Source organism: Tyto alba, unplaced genomic scaffold, assembly GCF_018691265.1.
Source record: "Tyto alba isolate M040663 unplaced genomic scaffold, T.alba_DEE_v4.0 Super-Scaffold_2, whole genome shotgun sequence".
NCBI classification, from domain to species: Eukaryota; Metazoa; Chordata; class Aves; order Strigiformes; family Tytonidae; genus Tyto; species Tyto alba.
The window spans coordinates 59,157,041-59,179,689 of NW_024881282.1; the positions used below are offsets into that span (position 1 = coordinate 59,157,041).

Sequence of the window (22,649 nt, forward strand, 5' to 3'; positions counted from 1 at the left end):
GATAAAATCATCTTTCTTCTACTTGCTAGTTGATTCTTCTATTAGATTCATTACTGGATGTGTTTGCAGGGCCCACCACCCCTGAGACATATGTTCCCTGCATGATAGTAATGAAAATGAAGCCAGCGGGCAGTTGTGGTGCGGTTGTGATGGGTCATGGGAGATGGAATTTGGATCAAAGTTTGATATTTTGTGTTACTTTGGCTCTCATTCTCTCTTAAACCACTTTCAAAGTATTTTTATAGCACGTTTTATAGTCCCTTCAGGATCACGAGTTAGTTCCCCTTCTCTTACTTTTTTCATATTAGATTTATGTTTTGGCTCAAGTCTTAAATAGATGTTTACAGTTACAATGTTTTTCATCAGTTTTAAGAGTATTGTTTCCTTCTGCATCAAACATTTAGAACAGAAATGTGATATGCATGGAAAATCATCTGAATATTTATTATTAATGATTACATGTAGAAGGAAAATATTACCCATTTAGGAGTTTTTAAAAAAGACAAAGTGCAGTGTCAACAAGCATGTTGTATATGTGTTTTTGTGGAGCTGTTGGCAATAAGGGAATAACATAGCTTGTAAATGGTGCAAAACTTGCGGGTTATCTTTGCCAGGATTCCTGTTCTTACAGAGCTGCATTTTGCATATGGTATTTGTGGTAGGTTACTGTTCTCACTTTTCAAATGACTAAAATGTTTTCACTCTGGAAGGGAAGGTTTGCATTTCTTCCTTTAGGAGCTACTTTGCAGTGACTTATTTCAACAGCAGATGTGACACCAAACTCAGGAGAGTGCAAATATTTGTCCTTCATTGGGGTTGCTGCGAAGCCCTTTGCAACAAGCACGGATCACAATTGGCTGGGAGGCAGCTTCTGGCGCATTGGGACTTCACCAGGAATTTTGTTTCATGCAGGCTCTGATATATTTGCAGAGAGAAGAGTGAGTAGCATTTTTTCAGAGGAAGCACTGAATATATTGAGGCCAGTTTTGTTATTTCAGATCTATGTGAGGCATTTTCATGAGTATAGTGCTCGAATGCTTTGATACTACATCGTGTCAGGTGACAAAGGTACTAGCTCTCTCTTTTAGCATTTGTAGCATCTTCCCAGCCCGGAGGCTGTATAAATTGTGTTTATACAACTGTAGCAACAGCTATTGCTCTCCCTTTCTATGGGGCTGGTTGCAGGGGGAAGGTGTGCCTGGGGTGGCTGCTGTGGCTCTAGGCCACCAGCACAGACCACCAGCCTTGGCACACCACTCCCTGCCTCCAGCCAAGCATCTTGGATCTGCTGAGAATAAAAAAGATTAGCAGCAATACTGGTAAAGGCAGTGTGATGTGTAACACCTAAATACCTTTAAAAATGCAACCTTTAGTCTTTAGCTTCTTCTTAGGAAAGATAAATACTTGAGGAAAGGGCAACAGAATGAAAAACTGGATGTTTGGCATCACCTACATCTTACTCTGTATGAGGGAGCTGGGGAAAAGGGCAGGGGAAATCTGTAGTCCTTATTTTTCATAAAGGAGATGATACAGGGCCATGCATTAGGAAGAGCAGTGGTAAGTTTCATACATCTGCCTGCTGAACCTGGCTCAGGGAATTTCTTTCACAACAGAAATGGACTTTTGCTGTAAAGGACAGGAGCTGGTCTGTGTGGTGAACAAAGAATATCAGAGTTCATTTAAATATTAAATATTCATGACTCCGCTTTTGTTTATAGTCTTCACTCACATCCCTTGAAAATCACAAATATTCTGGGAAGAAAAGCAAAATGAACAGAAACTTAATGCTTTTGATGTCTCTGCAATTCTTAAATATTATTGGCTTCTGCTTTTTCTCTAGAGAGCTTTGGAAATATGGACTGTTGAGCAGCTGTCAATATTAATTTCAAACTGGCCATTCCCAGATATAGCTTGTCTGAAAGATAACTTGTTTCTGTTTCAAAAGCCGTCAATTTGCTCATTACAATGCAGTAAGGGAAATTTCCCAGAAGGCTATTGATTCTGTCAAATGTTGAGGTAAAATAAAATAGTGTTTTCAAACATTGCACAATGTTAGAGACTGTCCTGCAGGAAAAGGCAGGACATATTATTCTGTCTTATAACATTTTGTTATGGCTTCATGTTCCATTGTTAAAAATTGTTACAGTAATAATAAAATGCATTTTTACCATAAATGTTGAGAAGCAAGAATGTGTTGGTTTTTTGCTTAGAGGGAGAAGATGGTAATATATCTGGGACATGTTCTAGCAACGTTATTTCAAAATTTTCTTAGTTTTAAGGCAAGTATAGTATCTTGAGTGTTTTGGGGGTGTGCATGTGTGTGAGAGAGTAAAATCCCCTGCTTCCCTACCACATCACATCACTTCAGCATTGTGTTCATATCAATGTGTGACACTCACTGCATCACTTCACCTGCAATGAAACCTGTGTTATACACTCATACTTCCAATCTTTCTTAAACATACTTATTTAAAACCCAAAGCAAAATTTTCATGGCTAGCCAAGACATAATTTGGGAAGCTTACTATATTTCTTTAACTGTCAGATTATTTTTTGCTGGAGTACGTAACTAGCAACTAGAAAATTAAACAAACTTGCAGGTGAGAACAGGAAGTTCTCACAGTGACACCCAAAAGCTTTCCAGCTTTTATGTCTCTTATGCTGGGGACTAGACCAATGATTTCCACAATTATATGATATATGTACCTGTTGAGGAAGAAGGGAAATATGTCAAATTTCTAAAATCTGTATTTGACAAAGAACCAGATCAAATAACTATAAAATATCCATAGCTGTGTTTTTAGTTTTTATTCTTTGACTTTTATTCGTCCATTTCCATATATTATCTGCCATAAACAATGTGGGAGCTGGAGCTGCAGACCCCACAGGGGTGGATTATTATTAGCAAAATCCTTTCAGACATAATGGAGAATTTCTTTTAAATGAAGTAGGTTAAAAAGATACCCTGTTCATTAAAAAAGAAGACACTTAACATATTTACATTAGCTGGTGGATGATGATTCACCTTACCAAGCAAGGTTCAGTCAAAGGAAGCTGAGGATTTCAGTGTAACAAGCTATGTGCATGTCCGTACCCCATAATTTTAATGTGTGAGCTTGGGGTAAGACAAAGAGACATAGGCTGAAAGCAATGCCTGTTACAAGCAGCAGGCACCAGGCAGTTTGGCAAGGGATTTTGTAATAGGAAGCTACGTTCCTGAAGTCCTGTAATGAGATTTGTGTAAAAGGTTAAGAAAATCCCAAACAAACAAATAAAGGTGAGCAAAGAGTGTCCGTAATCCCTCAGTATGCACCAAAAACTGTGGATAAAGCTGTAAATTAATTTCAGATGCTAAATACAGAATAAAATATCTGAAGCTATGCAAATAAAAAAAGTATAAATATTTTTATTGAAATCTCACAAAATGGATATTTGAAGAAGTAAATTGATGGTTTTAATGCAAAAAATGTAAATTACAATTTTATTTGGATTTATGACTGTGATCTCATTATGGTGAATTATGTGTTTAAAAATTGTGAAATTAGTCATGTCAAATACAACTGTGGCTGAGCTCATGTTTCTGTAGCAACTCTCAGATAAGTTTCAGTCTCTAATATATTTTTAATTAAAAATCTATTTGGGATTTGTTATTGCTTCTAATTAATCTCCATAAATGAAATGTAGTTTTGTGCTCATTATCTGTATCTTCTTCTAGCAGCATTTCCTACCCCAGTAAGTCTCAGGAGCTTGGTTTATTGGTCCCTCTCTCATTACACTAAGGGGGAAGAACACTGGGATAAAAGCCAGCATCAGTCCACGTTTTGGTTCTTTGTTGAGTCCCTGCTGGAGGCCTGAGCTGTGATTCAGCTCAAAGCTGATGTCCTCTGTGCCAGCCAAACCTTGACTATCTGCTCTTCTCGCAGTGGGAAAACGCAGTGTTTCTCTACCAGGTGGGGAGCTGAGCCCCTGGGGGGTGAGCCCCCCACCTTTTAAGGGACTACACAGATAACTGAGATGTGGAGAGGGGCTGCTGTGCCGTTAGTGAGGTACGCATGCCTTGGAAAGAGAGTCTGCTGTTGTACTCACCCTTATCTAGTGGCAGCAGAACACCCCCTGTTTCCCCAAAACACCCAGTGGGACTGTGGGAGCCAGCCCTGGGGAGGCTCCTCCAGTTCTGTGAGAGTGTCAGGGTTGTCAGGAGGTGCTGAGGCAATATGGGGTTGATACTCCACAGCTGCCCTCCAGCCAAAGCCAGCTTTAGATGGTACAGGATTTCTCATCACATAAAACACTGAATAAAGAGCTCTGATGTAAGTTTAATAACATCTGCTGGTAAGTATAAGGTCTAAAGGGCTTGATGTATTGTGCGTGATGTGAAACTCTCTCTCCCACATCTTTACTATCCCCCTTCTCCAAACAGTAGCTATTCCAGTCACTGAGAGCTCCTGAAGCCTATTCTTATGTGGACTCATAGCCTATTGACTCAGACTGAAGGTCAGACTGCTGGTATTTATGATCTATAATGTACTTACCCAGGCAGACATGGCTGAAAAAGACCTCTTTGTGATGTGTGCTACTACTCCAGAGCGAAGCTATAACAGCCACAACGTTGTTTTCTGTTCTAAGGGACTATAAGAGGTCAAATATGTCTGACTACAACCAGCTTATGCTATTTGTGAAGCAGTGCAGAACTCTTATGTCTGATGCGCACCTTGTGAGGGTGTTCTGCAGCACTGAGAGTTGTGCCTAGGATGTACTCTGCCTAAGCCAGACACCCGGTAAATCAGTTTTCCTACTTGTCCAAATTTCTTACAGAGATAGAGATATCTTTCAAAATCTTCAGAAACAAACAAACAAACAAACAAACAAACAAACAAAAAAAAAAAACACAAAACAAAAGGCTGTAACTATATAAATGAAATATCTGAGCAGAATCCCCTCTACAGCTTTGAAAGGTCTTCATCTTGTTACTGGCCATACAGGAAGATAAGGCACAATTTGGAAAGACTGCTGTACCAAACTCCTTTATATTAGCCTTTTGTCTTCCTAACTTGTCCCTGTCTTAGAACTAGAAGTGATTTACCCTTTGAAACACAAGGTGAGACTCACTTTAGGTAATTTCAAGTATTTATAAAATACTTATATAGACCTGAAATATCTGTCTAGAACACTCCCTGGCCATAGTCAGTAGGTAAAAAGGCTTCTCCTCAGTTCATTTCTTCTTCTTCATACCAAAAATTGCTTAACTGTGGTGCACTTCATGATGGAGATATCCAGAGGCGGGTGAGACAACTTCTTTCACGAGGCTGTGATGGAGTGACTGCACACCACTTCCTGTGTACCCAAGGAAGCTGCAACATCTGAACCCTCTGGCCCTGAACCTCATTTATGCCTCTGAAGCCAGCATTTACCTTGACACGCGTGTTTTCACAATCTGGTTTTGCAATGCTACCATTTCACAGCCCTGTTGCATTCACCCAGAAAATCACATGGATATATCTAGCCTGTACAGTAACTCCCTATTATCTGTTGTATTTTGAAAGTAACACTGGAATAAGCAAGAAGAAACTTGCTTGAATGTGAAGGATCAGCATTTCCCTATTCCAACGTTGTTCGTATCATCTGAAATTGTGTATGCTTAGAGCAAAGTTTGTCCCACAGCATTTTAAGAGGGGATTATACCACGCACAAAGCTGTTGTGCATATATCTTCCCAGATTCAAAAACATGGCTGCAGTACTTGAGTAGCAAACCAGACACCCTTGATGAAGGGTGTGATTAAACACTCACACTATTACCCTGATTAATATGCAAATAAGCAATGCTAAACTGTTTGCAGGATTCAAATTTTAATCACTGACCCACTTCAACAAATGAGGAATGAAATCATGCTCCACATAAGGACAGTGAATACATCTTCTTTTACCACTCACTTGATAAGGCTCCCGAATTTCATGTTTTATGCTCAGAATACAAATGAGTTTCTTGCCTGAAGCTTTATTTTTGTAAGATTGAAGACAGTTAGTCATATTGTTTTGTTTAGATACTACCCTTCTTTATTAAAGATACATCTGAAATACAAGGAAAAAAAGAAACCTGCATAATTAATCTGTTTGCATACGTTTCAACAACAGAATAAAAATGGAACGCAGATCTTTGGTCTGACTTCTCCCGCGCGGTCCAGTAGCACCACCTGCTGTTTATAGGTAGCACTGCTGTTTTAGAGATATGCAATATATATATATATTTATACATAAAAGTATATATTCCAAAAATATCTATACAGTTTAACGTTTTTGAATGGATGTAACACAGGGTTCTAAATTGCTTTTATGCTTTCAGAAACGCCATTCTAAGTGTCCTTTGCAAGAAAGGCAGATATTTAAACAGTAAGAGTTTTTGCATTGTATCCCATAAAATTTAATAATGCCATGATATATATTTACTGGAAAAGTCTATTTAGAGGTCTTATTCTTATTGTTTTATTTGTAGAACATATTTTGGTAGAAACTCACATGATCTGTGCAGCAGTAAATGGCCTGGTAAATTAGAAAGCCATTATACTAACTTCAGTGAAGGAGAAAATAAAGCAGTGATATTTTTATATGATCTAGTGTGAATAAAATTCTAATGCATTTCCAGAGATCCACTTGAGGTTGCAGAAATGTAAATTATCTTGTGTTAAGAAGTCATAAAATTCTCTGGTAAAGGAGCAAAGAAAAAAATATTTTTGTCCAAATCGAAGTTCATTTTTAAGTTATTAGTGAGCATTTAATTTTTCCTTTTCTCTTTCTCTGCTTCTTTTATCTCTTGCCCTGATGCTGGTAACTCATGCCTTTTCAGTACATTACGGGGTTTTCCCTGTAGCTTTGAGGTCTGCCTGGCGTGAGGGATCCCAAAAAAGGAGCAACACCTACAACTGGTGCTGCATTGGCAGCACAGAGGTGCCCCACAGGAAGGCACTTTTGCCAGGCAGCAACTTGAAAAGCCAAAACCCCACTTCTCCCTCCCTGTCCCCTGAGCAGCTCCCATGTCCTTGAGCGTCTCTCACAAGGCCCCAGCGTGCAGGCGCTGTCTCCCCTCCAGCCTTCCAACAGGGCACGAGGCCTCCTGCTTGTGGGCTTTATGGGAGAGGAAAAGGCCTAAATCACTCGCCGCCAACCTTCCCTCAAGGCTGGACGTGGCCTTTGTCTAGTGCTGCCTCGTTGGTTAAAAGATTATCAGCCTGCTGCTCACAGCTTCTCCTGGGTTTGCCAAGAAAGCAGGTGGGTCTTTCCTGGTATCTTACTGGGCAGATAATTTCTCACAAAAGCAAGCTCCGGGTTTCATTGCCCTACTGTTATTACGAAGTTCAACATAGCTAAGAGTAAAAGAATTCCAGCACTTACCTCGGTGGGTTTAGAAGCAGTAAATCCTGCTGAGCAGAGTCTATCACTGTCATTGACACAATTAACTAATGATGGCTGTAGGAACCCACAGCGTGCGGGCATCCCCTGCCAGCATGAGCCCTCTCCTGGGGACGTGGCGGGGTCCCTGGGCTTTCCACCATCTCACTGCGACACGGCAGGGCTGGGTTAGGCTGTGCCTAGTGCTTTGCTAAGCCAGCACTGGGTACAGGCTCAAGTGCAGGAGTGAGGATTTGCATGTATGACATGTGAAGCATCATTATCAAGTGACGGGAGGCATTGAGCTGTACATAAGGCAGTTCGGACCGAAACACAGCTGTGTATGAAGGAAATCAATCTATTACAGAAGAAGTTAGGAGATGGAGGGAAGTATAATTTTTAAAATGCAGCAGGTACCTTCAAGTTTACTGACGAGAAGACAGAATCTTCCATGACTTTATGAACTGTGTCATTAGAGCTCAACGGCAATGCAGTCAGACAGGGGATCGCTTCAGAGTAGGGTGACTGCCCCATGGCTGAGGTGGGCACAACTGGACCCCAAGGCACCCCACCTCATGGACTGGCTTGGGAAAAACAGAAGAGGACAGAGAAAATGAATTATTAACATAGATGGCATTTTGAGTGAGCCCACATCTGCTGATGATTTTTCTAATATAGGAGCAAAGACTCAAAATAGGAGAGGGTTTAAGTATAAAGGAATAATAATTATAGCTCCGCTGCGGTAAAGGAGAATGAAAAGATATCAAAGCCATCTACTGACTGATCTAGACAGACTTCTCATGAGTGCTTATGAAGCACGTGAGACTGCTGTCAATACTTCTACCACTGATGTAAAAAAGTACAGAAGAGAAGCCCTGAATACTTCTTAGTCTCATAGAAAGAAAAAATCCCCTGTAGCTGGCACTGCATTCAGAGTGAGTTAAATAAAATTTCATGCTCCACCTTGTAAAGCAGATGGAAAACCAGGGGAAATGGGCACCATTTTTTTCTAGATGGAACTACACTGCTTGTGGATAAGTTTAATAGAATTGGTGGAATTTAACTGAAGATCTAGGAGAAAGCCAGATGCCAAATTCCTACAGTAGCTAATGGACAATGGAAAAGAAATACAGCTTAACATTTAAGAGGTGAATTAAGGAAACAGCCCATATCTGTTAAATCTGTAGTGTTGAAATAATTATTTATATAATTGGAAATATTCAGGAAAAATTTTAAAAATGTTGACGCAAACACAAAATTATTGAAAAGATAAATAAGAACATTTACTTTCAATTAAGATACACCTGATATATTACAGGAGAAATGATCATTCCATGTGCTAGTTTGTTGCTGGGCTGCAACTGCACAGATCCGGTTTCCATTGGATCTCAGGGAATAAAGTAGCACCTTCGAGAGTTCGTAAGCTTAGTGAAATGAAATTGTGTGCAAAGGCTGCACAGCTTTATGGTTAGGAAACACTGAAAATAGCACATACATGTACCATCTAATTCAGGGGTGTGTGGCAATTTCCAATGTGGTGGCTTTCCTTCCTCATAATGATATATTAATTTGGTGTCAGCATATCATTGAAGCAAACGACCTAGCTGTTATTTTCCTGTAAACAACAATAGCCAGCCACAATAGTAAATATTCTAAAATTAATCCAGAAGGTGTCTGCCCAAAATATTTTATACAAATCAATTTGCAAGTCACCTACAAAACACAGCATTGATTCTGGTCTACCTTCAAACTGCTTTGTGGAGTTTCACCCTCTTCATTGCTACAAGACTGATCCTGAGAAAGGCTACATACAAAATCATCTTGTTTTCAGGCAACCTCTGGCTTTTTTTGAAGTTGGTGATGCTGTCCTCTGCAGAAACCACGAACCTGGATGGGATGGACACACAGTGATGTGACACACTGAGAGCAATCACATGTCAAATTTAGCATTAAGGGAAACTGGTATTTTTAAACCTAAAGCTGTAAAGCTCTACTTGAACACACCAGGTTAATAAACTGTCATATTATTTAACATCTTTTGTTAGACACCTTTGCCTAACAGCTGTAATACCTTGCTTAGTAAGAGAGCAGGGGTTAGTTTAGACAGCAGTTAGGTAATAGGCTTAGGTGAGAAGAGTTAATTGTAGTCCTTAATAATGACCTATCTGGCACAAAAAACTGTGTGTGAAGAAGAAAGGCAGAGGGCCTGCTATGTCCACTCTATGCCCATGGGCCCAAATCACCCTGTAGGAGTGTGGTCCAGTCGCAGACCGAACTGGTGGTGGTGGTTGGGACACACTTTTGAATAAAGGAAAATACATCCAAGTCCCTCAAATAATCTAATAATTGTAGAATAAAATAGACTAGAATAGCTCAGTTGGAAGAGACTTACAATGATTATCTAGGCCAACTGCAGTGTACAGCTGGACTAGATGATCTAGTACACTGTATGTGCTGGTTTTGGCTGGGATAGTTAATCTTCTTTGTAGTAGCTAGTGTGGGGTTATGTTTTGGATTTCTGCTGAAAAGAGTGTTGACGACTGTGGAATAATTACTAAAATGACCAAAGTACACCACTGCTCATGCATTAAGGTATAAGATCAAAAGGCTTCTAGGGTAGAATACAGCTGCAGCTGGTATGTGAAGAATTCACCACATCATCTGCGATTCCCAGGACAATACTGTTTGCAAAGCAACAGAGGGGGTGAAGTGGACTGAAGAGTTCATGGTCTCTCCCTGTGATGATACAGCAGATACAGGAACGAGATGGTACTACAGACTGATAAGCTGCATACTTGCCACCCTGAGCCAACCTCCGGTCGGATCTTGATGAAATGCTGTCCTTTGTGTGAACTTTACTTATTGTAATGTCATTATAATACTAAAACACACCTCCATCCCAAAGGCTACCCACCTCCAAGGTGCAACCACTCCTCTTTGAGTCTGTGCCCTGAGTTTTTTGTAATCTATACCTTTATATGTGAGGCGAGAGAATTTTACACCAATCATAACAAAGTTATTTATGACTAAAGTCACTCAGACTCCACCTTGAAGGTAAAAAATAATATAAAAATAGCCCAAGGAAGAGGGTGCAAGGGGGGAAGATACCATCATGTTGACTTCTGGAACCAGTGGACGGGCTGAGCCTCTTTTTCTCCCCCCATAGGGACGCCTTTGGGTAAGACTTAGGAACTTAGAAATCTCTCTGGAGAGTCTCTTTTCCATATTATAGCCAGGCTGTACTGTTTACAACTTTATTGTGCGCTTTGTGTATACTCTTATTTGCAGGTGCTTTTCAGACAGTGTATCTACCACCGGCAATTGCAAGTACCTCTCTATCTGTTGCTTAAATAAACTGTGCTGTTTAAGTAGCTACTCATTTCAGTTTCTCATTGAACGTGACCAAGGAGTGGCCATGCTAGTTCATGAACACAACTAGACTGAAGGTGCAGCCCACTATTAGTGTATCCAAATCGTAAGTTTAATATGTTAAATTTGATTGGACTAATAGTGGTGACTTGGATATCACTCAGAATTTAAACCTAGCTGCACCAAACCACACACAACAGTGAGGAGTGTTGAAGTGCAGGGGGGTTTATTTTCTGCCACAACCATTTCACATGACAATAACACAGGGATGTTCTAGCTATTGCTGATCTGGGCTTACACAGCGCCAAGGCCTTTTCTGCCGCTGACCCCACCCCACCTGCGAGCAGGCTGGGGGTGCACAAGGAGTCAGGAGCGGGCACAGCAGGCCCCAACTGCCCAAAGGGATGTTCTATACAATATGTTGTCACACTCAGCATATAAAACTGGAGGAAGGAAGGGGGGAACATTCGGAGTGATGGCATTTGTCTTCCCAAGTCACCGTTACCCGTGCTGGAGCCCGGCTGTCCTGGGGATGGCTGAGCCCCTGCCTGCCCAGTGGTGAATTCCTCATTTTGCTGTGTTCTGTGCATGGCTTTTGCTTTACCTATTAAACTGTCCTTACCTCAACCCATGAGTTTTCTCACTTTTACCCTTCCAATTCTCTCCCCTATCCCACCTGGAGGGGAGTGAGCAGCTGTGGGGTGTGGTGTTGTCAGCCAGAGTTAAACCACGACACTGTATAGATTGTACAGCGAACTCTAGATCCAAGGGGTGGCACACAGACAGAATAAACAGAAAGTATTTAAGCAAATAAATTTCTCCTACTGTGCACTAGAAACAGTTGATAAAATCAATAGAGAGGACCGGATTTCTAGTCTTGTAATTCCAGTTCCTGAAGAGTAAGATATAGAAAAATAATGAGCCAGATTCTGCTAATTTCACTAGCAATTTGCTCTGCAAAGCATTGTTTTCTTCAGTGTATTATTAAGGGTATATGCATTACTCAGCTATAGACTGTAAGAGGATCAATGCTGAGCAGATAGCACTCACTGAAGAGTTAAGAGCTTTCCTTTTTATTAACCAGCAAAAATATCACCAAGATGGTTCTTTCCATTTGAGCTGAATCATCCAAAAAAAGAGACGCACCTGTTCACTGTAACAATATTCTTAAAGAATTTTGTTTCTAGAACTAAATGAAAGGAAACACTGTTGCAGAAACAATTTTAATATGGTCAAAGTGCACAAAAAACTATCAGAACAAATGTTAGATGAACAGAAGGTTAAAGAGTAATTGTGACCTCACTGGACAATGTATTACATACCTCCTTACTCATTTGAAAGAGAATTGGGACACTTTTTTTATACAACAGTTTTATAACTGTCCATTCTACTGCTGCCCCAAACGCAGGAGTTGCATGTTTTAGAAGAGCCTGCAGCTAGAAAGGTTTAATTTATCTTTATTGATTCCATTCATATACTTTGTAACGAAACTTTAACAGGTTTTATTTTCTTCTAAAGCTTACTTGCAAGTCATGTTTTACAGGCAATATTCTACAACTTCGCTTTGGTAGTGGTTGATGTAACATTTTAAAGAATATTTGCTATTCACACAATTTGCAGTAGATGCTTAAAATACCATGACTGAAACAAAAGTTAATTTGTCCAAAAGGACAGTCAAAGAGGCCAGAAAGAAATTTTTGAACAATCATCGAAAGCCTTTACTGTATCATAGTCACTTCAAGTGTTGTAAAGCAGTTTTCTACAATCTTCAGCTTTTCTTCAGAAATCAGGTTTTCTTGCTTCAGTTGTCCAATAAGAGCTTCCAAGGACCTGAGTCTCCCCAAAGTTTTTATCTCCTGCATTTCAAGTAGAGTTATCTTAGAGTGGAGCTTTGAAATTTTTTGCCAAAGGTGATCTCTGTCTATGTCTTGCTTGCAATATGAATGCTCAGTTTGTAATACTTCACCTCCACCATATGCACTCATATACACAGATTTATCTGTTTCTCTCTCCTCTGTGTCAAGAAACTCTTGCTTAATAGGCAGGAAAGAACTATTTACTATTTCAGGCTCTTCTGGACTCTCGGCTGGCACAATAATAGCAATGACAGATTCTTCATTTCCACCAAACTGTTCGATAGTTTGTGTGACTGTACTCAGTAAAACTGCATTTTCACTTGTTGGCTGTACTTCAACAGAGCAGCCTACAACAGAGTCAGGATTTTCAAGTGCGTAGTCAGTAACTGAACCTAAAGCATTTGCCAGCTTCAGAGATGAATTCAAGTAGTCAGGGTCTGTAAATTGCAAGACTGCAGCTGTACAACCTACTGCATCCTCTGCAGAAGTACGAACACTGGTAGCTTCCATGCTCTGGACTGCTGCTGTCACTAGAACAGGATTAGGTTGATGTATATGCTGCTTAAGTGAACTATCAAGAATGACACTGTCTGCCTGAAAACCTCCATTCTGAAGTTGCAGCTTTTGAATTTGTAAAGGTTTACTCAATGCAGGTGAGCAAACTACTTCTGCTTTTTCACCTGCATTTTTTGCCATTACAAGATTTTTCTTTGGTGTACAATGTTCAAGTGATACAGGTGCTTTTTCTGACACTACATTTATATTTGTTTTTTCTGGGTCTTCTCTCTTTCTCTCCTGTGGGCTGTTCTGAGAAGAATCTTTTCCCTGGAGAAAAACAAACAAACACAAACAAACAAAAAACTACAAAACCAACCACCTTGTAACTGGGAAATCACTTGAGCATGAAAAAAAACTGGGCAAACCTCATTCTATAGCACAGTAGTGCATAAGGAGTGATTTAGATAAGCACTGTTTAAAATTTACACCAGAGACCTGAAAATTCATATAAGCAACTTCCATAACTTTGCTTCAGGTCCTAAATGTTAAAATACTATTTTAAAGCTCTAAAGGCAATAACACTTTTTTTTTTCTTTTTCAAACTCTGAGGAATTTTACTGATTTATGAGTCATCATAATTTTAAAAGCACTTGAGGAAAACACAAATCTGTCTGACAAAGACTGGCTAGCATCTCCTATTACCACCTGAAACACTGTATTAAATGTATGTATATTAAATGTACACAGTACAATATTTTTGCATTAAAGATGCAACAAAGCTGCATTTGAAGCCTATCCTTTTTTAGCCATCTTCTTTTCCCCTCCTCCACATAAGCTACATCATCACATGATTAAAGATCAGTATTGAACCAAGCTTTTTATTATGTCACTCAGTGAAATAAAAATACACTAATAGTGAGTGTCTTATTTTTTTCCAGTAGGCTTGATTATGAAGAGCCCAAGCTGCAGAGCTTGCACTCATGTTAGGCCTGTGAACTAAAAACCAAACCCAAAATGCCCAGAACAAACAAAAAGAACAAGAAACAACTTTCAGTTTGCTAACAATATAGGCCAGGCAAAAAAGATGGAGGGCGCAAGGAGGGTGGGTGGGAATCAAAAAGAAGGAAGGGCAGGGAAGAGACCAGGCTGAAAAAACAGATTATGATGGAAAAGATAATTTCAAAGTGTATGTTCATAAAAGTGTGTATGCAGTCTGATACATACGTTGAAGTTTGTAATTTCATTTTATATGAAACATCAGTCTTAAAAAGACTGAAAAACATATACAGAAATAGAATTAATTTGGTTACCTTTATCTTTTCAAAGATGATATGTAACATCACATCAATCTTAGGGATTTTGCGAGAATTAAGTGTTTCCCTTTCTCTGTTCTACCAGCAGCTGAAAAAGGCCTTCTCAGACTAAACCTTTTAACTAGACACATCTCTTATGAAGTAAATTAGGGAAATGTTCTCCAAATCCTTGCCTACCAGAACTGCCATTAAGGCTGAAAGAAAGGCACCAAAAAACCTCTCAGGATAGAGCTACTTGAAGAAAGAATGTTACTTTTATTGAAAAGCTTCCTTGTCCATCTGTCCCTTCCCTTACACTCTTAAAACAGTCTTCAAAATAAAAATCCTTGCAAACTAATGTAGAATGGTTACCAATATTAAAATGCAGGCAACTAACACTGCTCTTGATACACAAACATTATTTACATAGAAGAAATAATACAAAATGTTTCCTGAAGATTCCTTAAGCATATCCTTCCCTTGCTCCATAATACATGAAGCAAGGTGGTGGTGAACAATACGCAAATGTTGCAACTCTTTGGTCTCAGTTTTCCAAACCAAGGGTTTATAGGCAACTGTTGAAAGGCAGCTTTGGACCTCAGCTTCGTTTCTCTATACTAACTCAGGAACATGCTAACAAGGGATTCTCCCCCAGAATAAGGAGAGCTATTTCCCATGTCTTTGTGAATATTCAGTCTATGTGGAAAATCTGGTTTTGGGGCAACTATAGAACCAGTGACCAAGTCAGTGGATATCACTTATTTGCTGTGGTGGTCATGCACAGGATGTTTAGAAAAGTCCAGTCAGAAGCATGAGGTTTTAAAAAAAAATAATGCCAGACAGAGAAGTGAGACCCCCGAGAAGCAAGTTCACAATATCACAGGTAGGAAGAACTGGCATCTCTTTTCTTTTGATAGCAGGGAAGTGACGGATATATTGGAAAGCACAGAATATTATTTTTCCAAACTGGATAAATCTATCTGGGATTTTCCAGGTATATATTGCTGATGCAAAAATAATTTAGAGAAGCCATCGGTATATTCTTGGCAACACCACTGCATAAAAAGTTTGTTACCTTCCTAACTCTACTGTCCACCTTTGTAGGTGTGCTACGACTGGTCTATGGTCACATGCAAAACAAGAGAGAATGAAGAGGCAGGGAAAAGCTGACTTTTCTTTGGGGTGAAATCACACAGTTTATCTGTAATTGCACAGAAGCACAGGGCAGCAAAGTCCATTTCCAAAGCCAGGGCTCCCTGTTACAGTAACAGCACAGGGAAGGGAGGGATATATTGAAGTGGGGTGGCTGGGGGGTTGGAAGGAAAGGTATTTATTGCTAAGATACTACTGCCCTAAATTGCAATATTTTCTATTTTTATATGTGAGAGATTTATCAAGGTTGTCCAGTCTGGACAACACTTGCAGCTATCCAAGAAGACAGAGAATTTCCTGACTAAAAATAAATTGTTTAGCAAAATCAATTAGTGACACAGTTATTTAGCCTTAATTCCAGTTCTTCCATTTCTCCCACGTCAAACATAATGATCCAGAGGTAGAAAGTTATGTACCAGAGGAGAATTAGCATAGATTTGATCAGATTAGGTGCCTATGTAGCATTTTTATGTAACCAATTGTACAATTCTATGAAGGGCAACATGGAATAGTCTTTGTGGAATCTTTAGCAGCCTACACTCCTGAGCTCTGAGGTGTTAGAGAGGTTAGGGACAGGAAAGATAAACCTGTTGTTTCAAACTAATACACTCCAAAGCCAGTATTTATATACAGTTAATAAAAGGCCTTAAAAGAACATTAAAATATTAAGAGTAATTACTCAGAAAAAAATTATTTAGAATCTTCATTTTCTCATAGGAAATTTATTTTCCTATGGGAAATTTCCTATAGGAAATGCTTCTGTAATTTCCAGTTAAAGAAGATACTGAACCTCCAGTCAAAGTATGGCAAGTTGTTCTTCCTTTACATTATGGAATCATATATTTGTTTTGTGTCAGTCTTCCTGCAGACAAAATGTTTTGATGGACAGGAATTCTATTTTTAGAATAAAATATGAATATATTACAGATAATTAGAACATCTATACTACATGAATAGTTGGGCTAGCTTTGTACTACAATTAAAAAAGACAGGAATACATTACCTCATCATCTGGGGAAGAGAAAATCGTTGGTACAGCAGTATGTTTCAAGTATCGTATACCCCATCGCACGTCAAGGGAATCGGGGGTAAAATGATCACTGCATAGGAGCTGGTGCTTACTTGGCATCCATGCATCTCTCTTCATGTTTCGCAACCATTTCTCAAGCCTCTCTTTATCATGAAGTGGAAATCTTTTTAAAGCAGTTGAAAAAAATAAACAAATACACAAACAAAAAAAAATGTTACTTTTTTTCCCCTTTATTTCTTCTTTTTAAGTGAAGAATGTCATTGTTCCTTACAAGGTAGTCTTTCTTTACAAACAGATTAAAATAATCCTTTTTAAAAAGTTTTAAATATTAAATGTTAATCAGGATGTCGCTTATATGTAAACCCAGTAATTATCCAAATTATTTCTAGTTGGCTGCAGAGTTCAGTAGCAGAATTTCTGTTGATTTCTGCCAGCTGAGGGTTTCAGAAACCACAGGTAAGATGTTTTGAAAGGTTCGATCCTGCAACACTTGCTCAGAAAGTAGTTTTGCTGAAGTGAGATTAAATACTCTGACTTAATTTCAAAAAAGTTAGGTCTGGCCCTCATTTTAGAAATAGTATTTGTGGGGCTCTTTTGTCTTACTAGACCTAACTAGTAACAAAACCTTTTGTTACTATTTTTTGTTTTACAGCGTGCCTCTTTATATATGTCACACATTGAATTATCAGATAATTTGGAAATGTAAGTATTTCCAGTGCAGGATTTAAATTTTGTTCAAAAAGTAAATAAACACAAATGTAAAACATGCATATATTTTGTATTTCATCAATTAAGCTTTCTTACAGCATTGAGAACCCCCACAATATTATGTAATCCATAACTAACTTTTCAACTGTCTTACCTACTTGAAAAGGAAAATGCAGAGTATACACATTCATAAAAAAAAAATAAATTGATTTTGAAAATATATGCAAACGTTCAGATAAATTACATGGGAAAGAGAACTAAATTAAAAGAAAGTGGGCAAGGATAAATAATTTACTTACTGAATCGCCATACACAAATTAAAGGCTCATTATGATGCATGTGCAGTCAAGCAGTTATGGTACTGAAAACATGAACATTCAGACCACTCTTGGCTCTCATCTCTTATCAGACAGATATCAGGGTATTGGAAAAGTGCCTACATATTTTTCTGGTGCATATCAAGTTTATTTTAACCCTAGCATATAACCACGTATCATACGTAAACCATAAGTTGAATTCTGAATACTGTTAAATAACTACTCTTGAGAAAACAATATTCTTTAGAATCATAAGCAATTTAAAAAAAAAAAAAATCTACGTTTTCGTGTAGATGAAACTGTAAGAGAGATTCATATGGTCATTAAACCTGACCTGATCATAACTGTAGGATGTAAAGCGTATTAGTTGTTGGCAGTATGATGGACAACAGAAGCATTCAGATGTGAACAAGTGCCTACAGCCTCTTTACAAGAACCATTTTGTTTCACTCGCTAAATAGAAATGGAGCATTTCTAACTCCATTTCTTTTCCCTTAGCTCTTTTTTCCTTTTAATTAACAATCAGTTCTTTTGGTTATGCTTATTACCATACCTTTATGGAACTTCAAGGAACAAAAAATTGGTTTTGCAGTGAGATATTCCCACACAACAGAAGCTGGGGACACAGCCTGAAGTACTGTGTGTCACCCAAATGCTTGTAAAAGGTACCAGTCTGTGATAAATAATAGAAGAATTCTGCTTTCACTAAAAGTAATTAAACAATTGCTTCTTAGGCTAAAGCTATTATTAGTACAATGATCCAAATTTTAAGAAAAATAAAAGACTTTACTACTGGGAAAAGAAAAGGGGGGAATTGATCTGAGGAAACACCAACCCAACAGCCCCCCCTCCTTGGGATGCTCACCAGATGATCCATATCAAAGGGTGGTAACTCCTTTGCAATGGATTGAGAAAGAGCAGAATGGGCCATCTCTGGTATCCCTTGTCCTTGAGATAAGAGAGGAGCTGAAACCACTGAGTCATAAAAGACAAAGGAGCTGCAAATTGGCCCAGACTTGAAGGACAAGGTGTAGGTGACCACAGGACTGAAGAAAGAAGGTAAGATTGTAGAAGAAGCCAGGAGACGTGTCAAAGGTGTTGAAACCGGCAGCTGGGTGGATAAAAGGGGGTTTGAAACTTAAACAATTTGGTGAGCCTGGATGGAGCTGTGACTCCTCGGCCACCCCAGCGCTGCATTTGCTCTCTTACCTTAATAAAGATTCATTAATCCATATTTGGATGTGATTTGCCATAATCTACCTATAACAAGTCAGTCAGGCTACTTTTTGGCAAACTCCCGATCCCACCCTCAAATCCCTGAAGCTACAGGTCTCCTCCAAAAGCCACACACAGCAATGACTGTTACGCAGGCTCACAGTGTTCCAGAACTGCAAACTCAGCTGATTTTGAGAGAAGGACACCTGCCTCTGTGATAACATACTTAAGAAGGGGAACCTGAGAAGAGGAAGAGTTGTGAGGAAGACACCTACACAAACACTGAGGGGTCAGTGGATGAAAGAGGGAGGAGGGTTGGAGGTGTGCTGGAGCAGAGACCCCCCCCTGCAGCCCATGGGTGGAGCAGATGCCAACCTGCAGCCCACGGAGGACCCGGCACTGGAGCAGGAGTCTGCACCTGAAGAAAGCTGGGACTCTGAGGGAAGCCCACGCTGTGGTACTTCATGGCTGGGAGGACTGCGACACGCAAGAGGGATCCATGCTGGAGCGTATGGGAAGAGCTGCAGCCTGGGGGAAGGACTCATGTTGCAGAGAGGCCACGGAGGACTGTCTCCTGTGGGAGAGACCCCACACTGGAGCAGGAAAAGAGTGTGTGGAGTCCTCCACTTGAGGAGGAAGGAGCAGCAGAAAACAAGGGGTGATGATCTGACTGCAACCCTCATTCCCCATCCCCCTGCACTGCTGGGGGAGAAGAGGTAGAGAAATCAGGAGCAAAGCTGAGGCAGGGAAGAAGGGAAGAGTGGGGGGAAGGTGTTTTTAAGGCATGGTAATGCTTCTCATTGTCCTGCTCCATTGTTAAACTAAGTGGTGTTGGTGTTTAGATTAAATTGATGTTCCCTTTCTTCTGCTAATGAGTCTGTCGATTGCTGTCCCTGACCACAATGGGTGAGTCATCCTTCCCTGTTCTTATCTTCATTCCCAAAACTTTTGTTTTAGTTTTTTTTTTTTGTTTGTTTGTTTGTTTGTTTTTTTTCTATTTTTCTTTTTTAATTTATTTTTAATTTAGGAGAGGATGAGTGAGCAAGCAGCTTCCTGATGCTTAGTTGCCCTCTGGGCTCAAACCATAACAATGCCTTCACCCCCCTTCCTCAGTCTTGAATTCCTTGCCATTTAAGTTTTCAAGTTACCAAGGAAACAGAGCAAGATTTTGATGCATCTGCAGGAATGCAAGGAATAATGCTGGTAAGAACACAATCTCTAAAGGACAGGTTAGAGGTTTAGGCTTTTCAAAATGCCTACTTAGATCATGTATGCCCAATAGCAGCATTACATATATTATACAGCATTCCCCCCCATAAGTAACAGAGCTTAGCCTGGGATGGTACTACATAGGTCCAAAAAAGGCTCTCAGTAAAAGGATGGCTTCTTTCAGTTGAGGGTCATGTCACCAAGCACACCCTCTCCAATGTCTTGAAAACATTTGCTTCCGCTGCTGTTACCCTTGCAACACAGCACTCACTACTTTCCCCACAGTCAGACAGCTTCAGATGGGAAACAAAATAATCTGTAGTGAGAGACAATGCCTGATAGTGAAATTTATTATCTTAGCTTAAGGGCTACTATGCCAAAACCTGCTCCTGTTTCAATATGTCATGGTTTAACTCCAGCCAGTAATGAAGCACCTAACAGCCACTCAGTCTCTCCCCCCAGGTGGGATGGGGGAGAGAAGTGGAAGAGTAGAAGTGGGAAAACTCTGTGGGTTGATATAAAGCCAGTTGAATGGGTAAAGCAAAAGCTATGCACGCAAGCAAAGCAAACTAAGGAATTAATTCACCACCCCCCATGGGCAGGCAGGTGCTCAGCCATCTCCAGGAAAACAGGGTTCTGTCACACATAACAGTTACTTGGGGAGACAAATGCCATCACTCCAAATGTCCTCCCCTTCCTCCTTTTCCCCTCAGCTTTTATTGCTGAGCACAACATAGGGTCTGAAATATCCCTTTGGGCAGTTGGGGTCAGCTGTCCTGGCTGTGTCCCTTCCCAACTCCTTGTGCACCCCCGGCCTGCTCGCTGCTGGGGTGGGGTGAGAGGCAGAAAAGGCCTTGGCGCTGTGTAAGCACTGATCAGCAGTAACTAAAACATTCCTGTGTTATCAACTCTGTTTTCAGCACACAATCCAAAACATAGCCCCATACTAGCTATGGTGAAGAAAATTAACTCTATCCCAGCCAAAACCAGTACCTTTACTCATCAAGATAACCTGTTCTCTGTTGTAAACAAGGCATAAGAAAAGGCAAATGGAAAGAGGAAGTGGACAGAATTTATTCAGCAGCTGCTACCACTGCACAGAGAGGTGAAGAAATGAAACAAAGAAGTGCAGTTAGGCCAGCTGAGATTATGTCACCGTTAAAAGTTCAGAAGGGGCTCAGACCCAAAACCACAGAGCAGCAGAGGACTTCTCTGGTGTGGTAGGAGGCAAGGGAGTAAAACTTGCAATTCATGAGTAGTTGTTGCTAACGTAGGGCAAGAAATATCTATAAATTAAATCTCAGCACCCTTTCCACAGGACGATACTCGTAACGCAGCACAATTCAGTGGCTAGATAAAACAGCTGTGTTTTTGCAATCATCTTTATACTGACACCATACGTTTGAATATAAATATGTATCAGCAATCAAACTTGTTTTGATCATTCATATTGCACTCATATTCTCTAAAGCAATATAAATAACTTATTTCCCCTCATTTTTATGACTGCTTTATGATGATTCACATATTAAGAGACATGCTGGGGCAAAAGAACCTTCCTTCAACCTAAACTAAAATCCCTTTCAAATGAGTCTTCCTGTGGGTCTTCCTCCATAGCCTTTCTGATCTTGTAATAACAATGACTACTCAGCAACTGAAACAAAACTTAATCTGAGGTACAAATTTTACCAAAACAGATTTTAAGGGTCGTTGGGAAATTTATTCTTCAAATTTTTCTTAAACACTACAAAATTCCTTCTGTTAACAAATGCTTGTCATACTTTTATTCAACAAAAATGCATTAATATTTAGTTACCTGAAATGTGCTCCTCTCACGGTTAAGAAACACTGTTTTTAACTCACCATTCTGGGAATCAACAGCCACATAACCACAACCGTACAGAGGTTACTGCGGGTCTGGGATGGTGACTAATCAATCAGGTGGCCAGGTAGTACTATGCAGCCACCATAAACTGTGTTTTTTTTTTTTTTTTTTCTGGCAACCGAGCTAGTTAGCTTCCACCTAGCTCAGCTGCCTCCAAACAAACCAGCAATGCCTCTGTTTGCAGCACAGGCAAGATAATAATCCTAGTGAGAATAGTTAATTTTAAGGAATCAATGTATGTTTACTTTCCCACCCTGCTAGGCCCTTCTCTTAGCTTGCAAGCTGTCAGATAACAGGTTACCCAGTTTCTTCCCCATTAAGCCAATGCCTCCCTTCTCGCCTGCCCTGCCGAGACACCCCTTCAGCCACGCTTGAACAAAACGGGGTAAGCAGTGGGACTTAGCTCTAGCAGCCAAACAGCTTCGTGACTATACGATATTTTAGATTTCATTTTTCAGTCGTGTGTGTGTGTGTGTGTGTGATTAAACGCTCTGCCGACCCTTTTTCCCTCCCCTCCCCCAAACCTTCCTCCCCCCCCGCCCTTCCCCGGCCGCTCACGGATAGAAGCTCAGTTTGCGCTGGTCCCTGGCGCTCTGGCCCCCTCGGTTCTTGCAGCAGGACGCGGCGCAGTACCGCGGCATGGCGGCGCGGAACCATCCGCACGGAGGAGGGGGGGGACGGACAACAGCCGGCCGCGCGCCGCCCCGCGCGTCGGGAGGGGGGAAAGCTCCGCC

General features: G+C 40.2%; 1 protein-coding gene across 1 annotated transcript; it reads right to left on the reverse strand.

Moving 5' to 3' along the window:
• Positions 1-11,962: 11,962 nt before the first annotated feature.
• On the reverse strand, positions 11,963-22,630 carry THAP5 (THAP domain containing 5). Its single transcript, XM_032999792.2, has 3 exons — positions 22,474-22,630; positions 16,555-16,744; positions 11,963-13,434 (listed from the first exon to the last, which is right to left on the reverse strand). The coding sequence occupies exons 1-3, from the start codon at positions 22,554-22,556 to the stop codon at positions 12,472-12,474; spliced, it is 1,236 nt and encodes a 411-aa protein (XP_032855683.2). The 5' UTR covers positions 22,557-22,630; the 3' UTR covers positions 11,963-12,471.
• Positions 22,631-22,649: the final 19 nt, after the last annotated feature.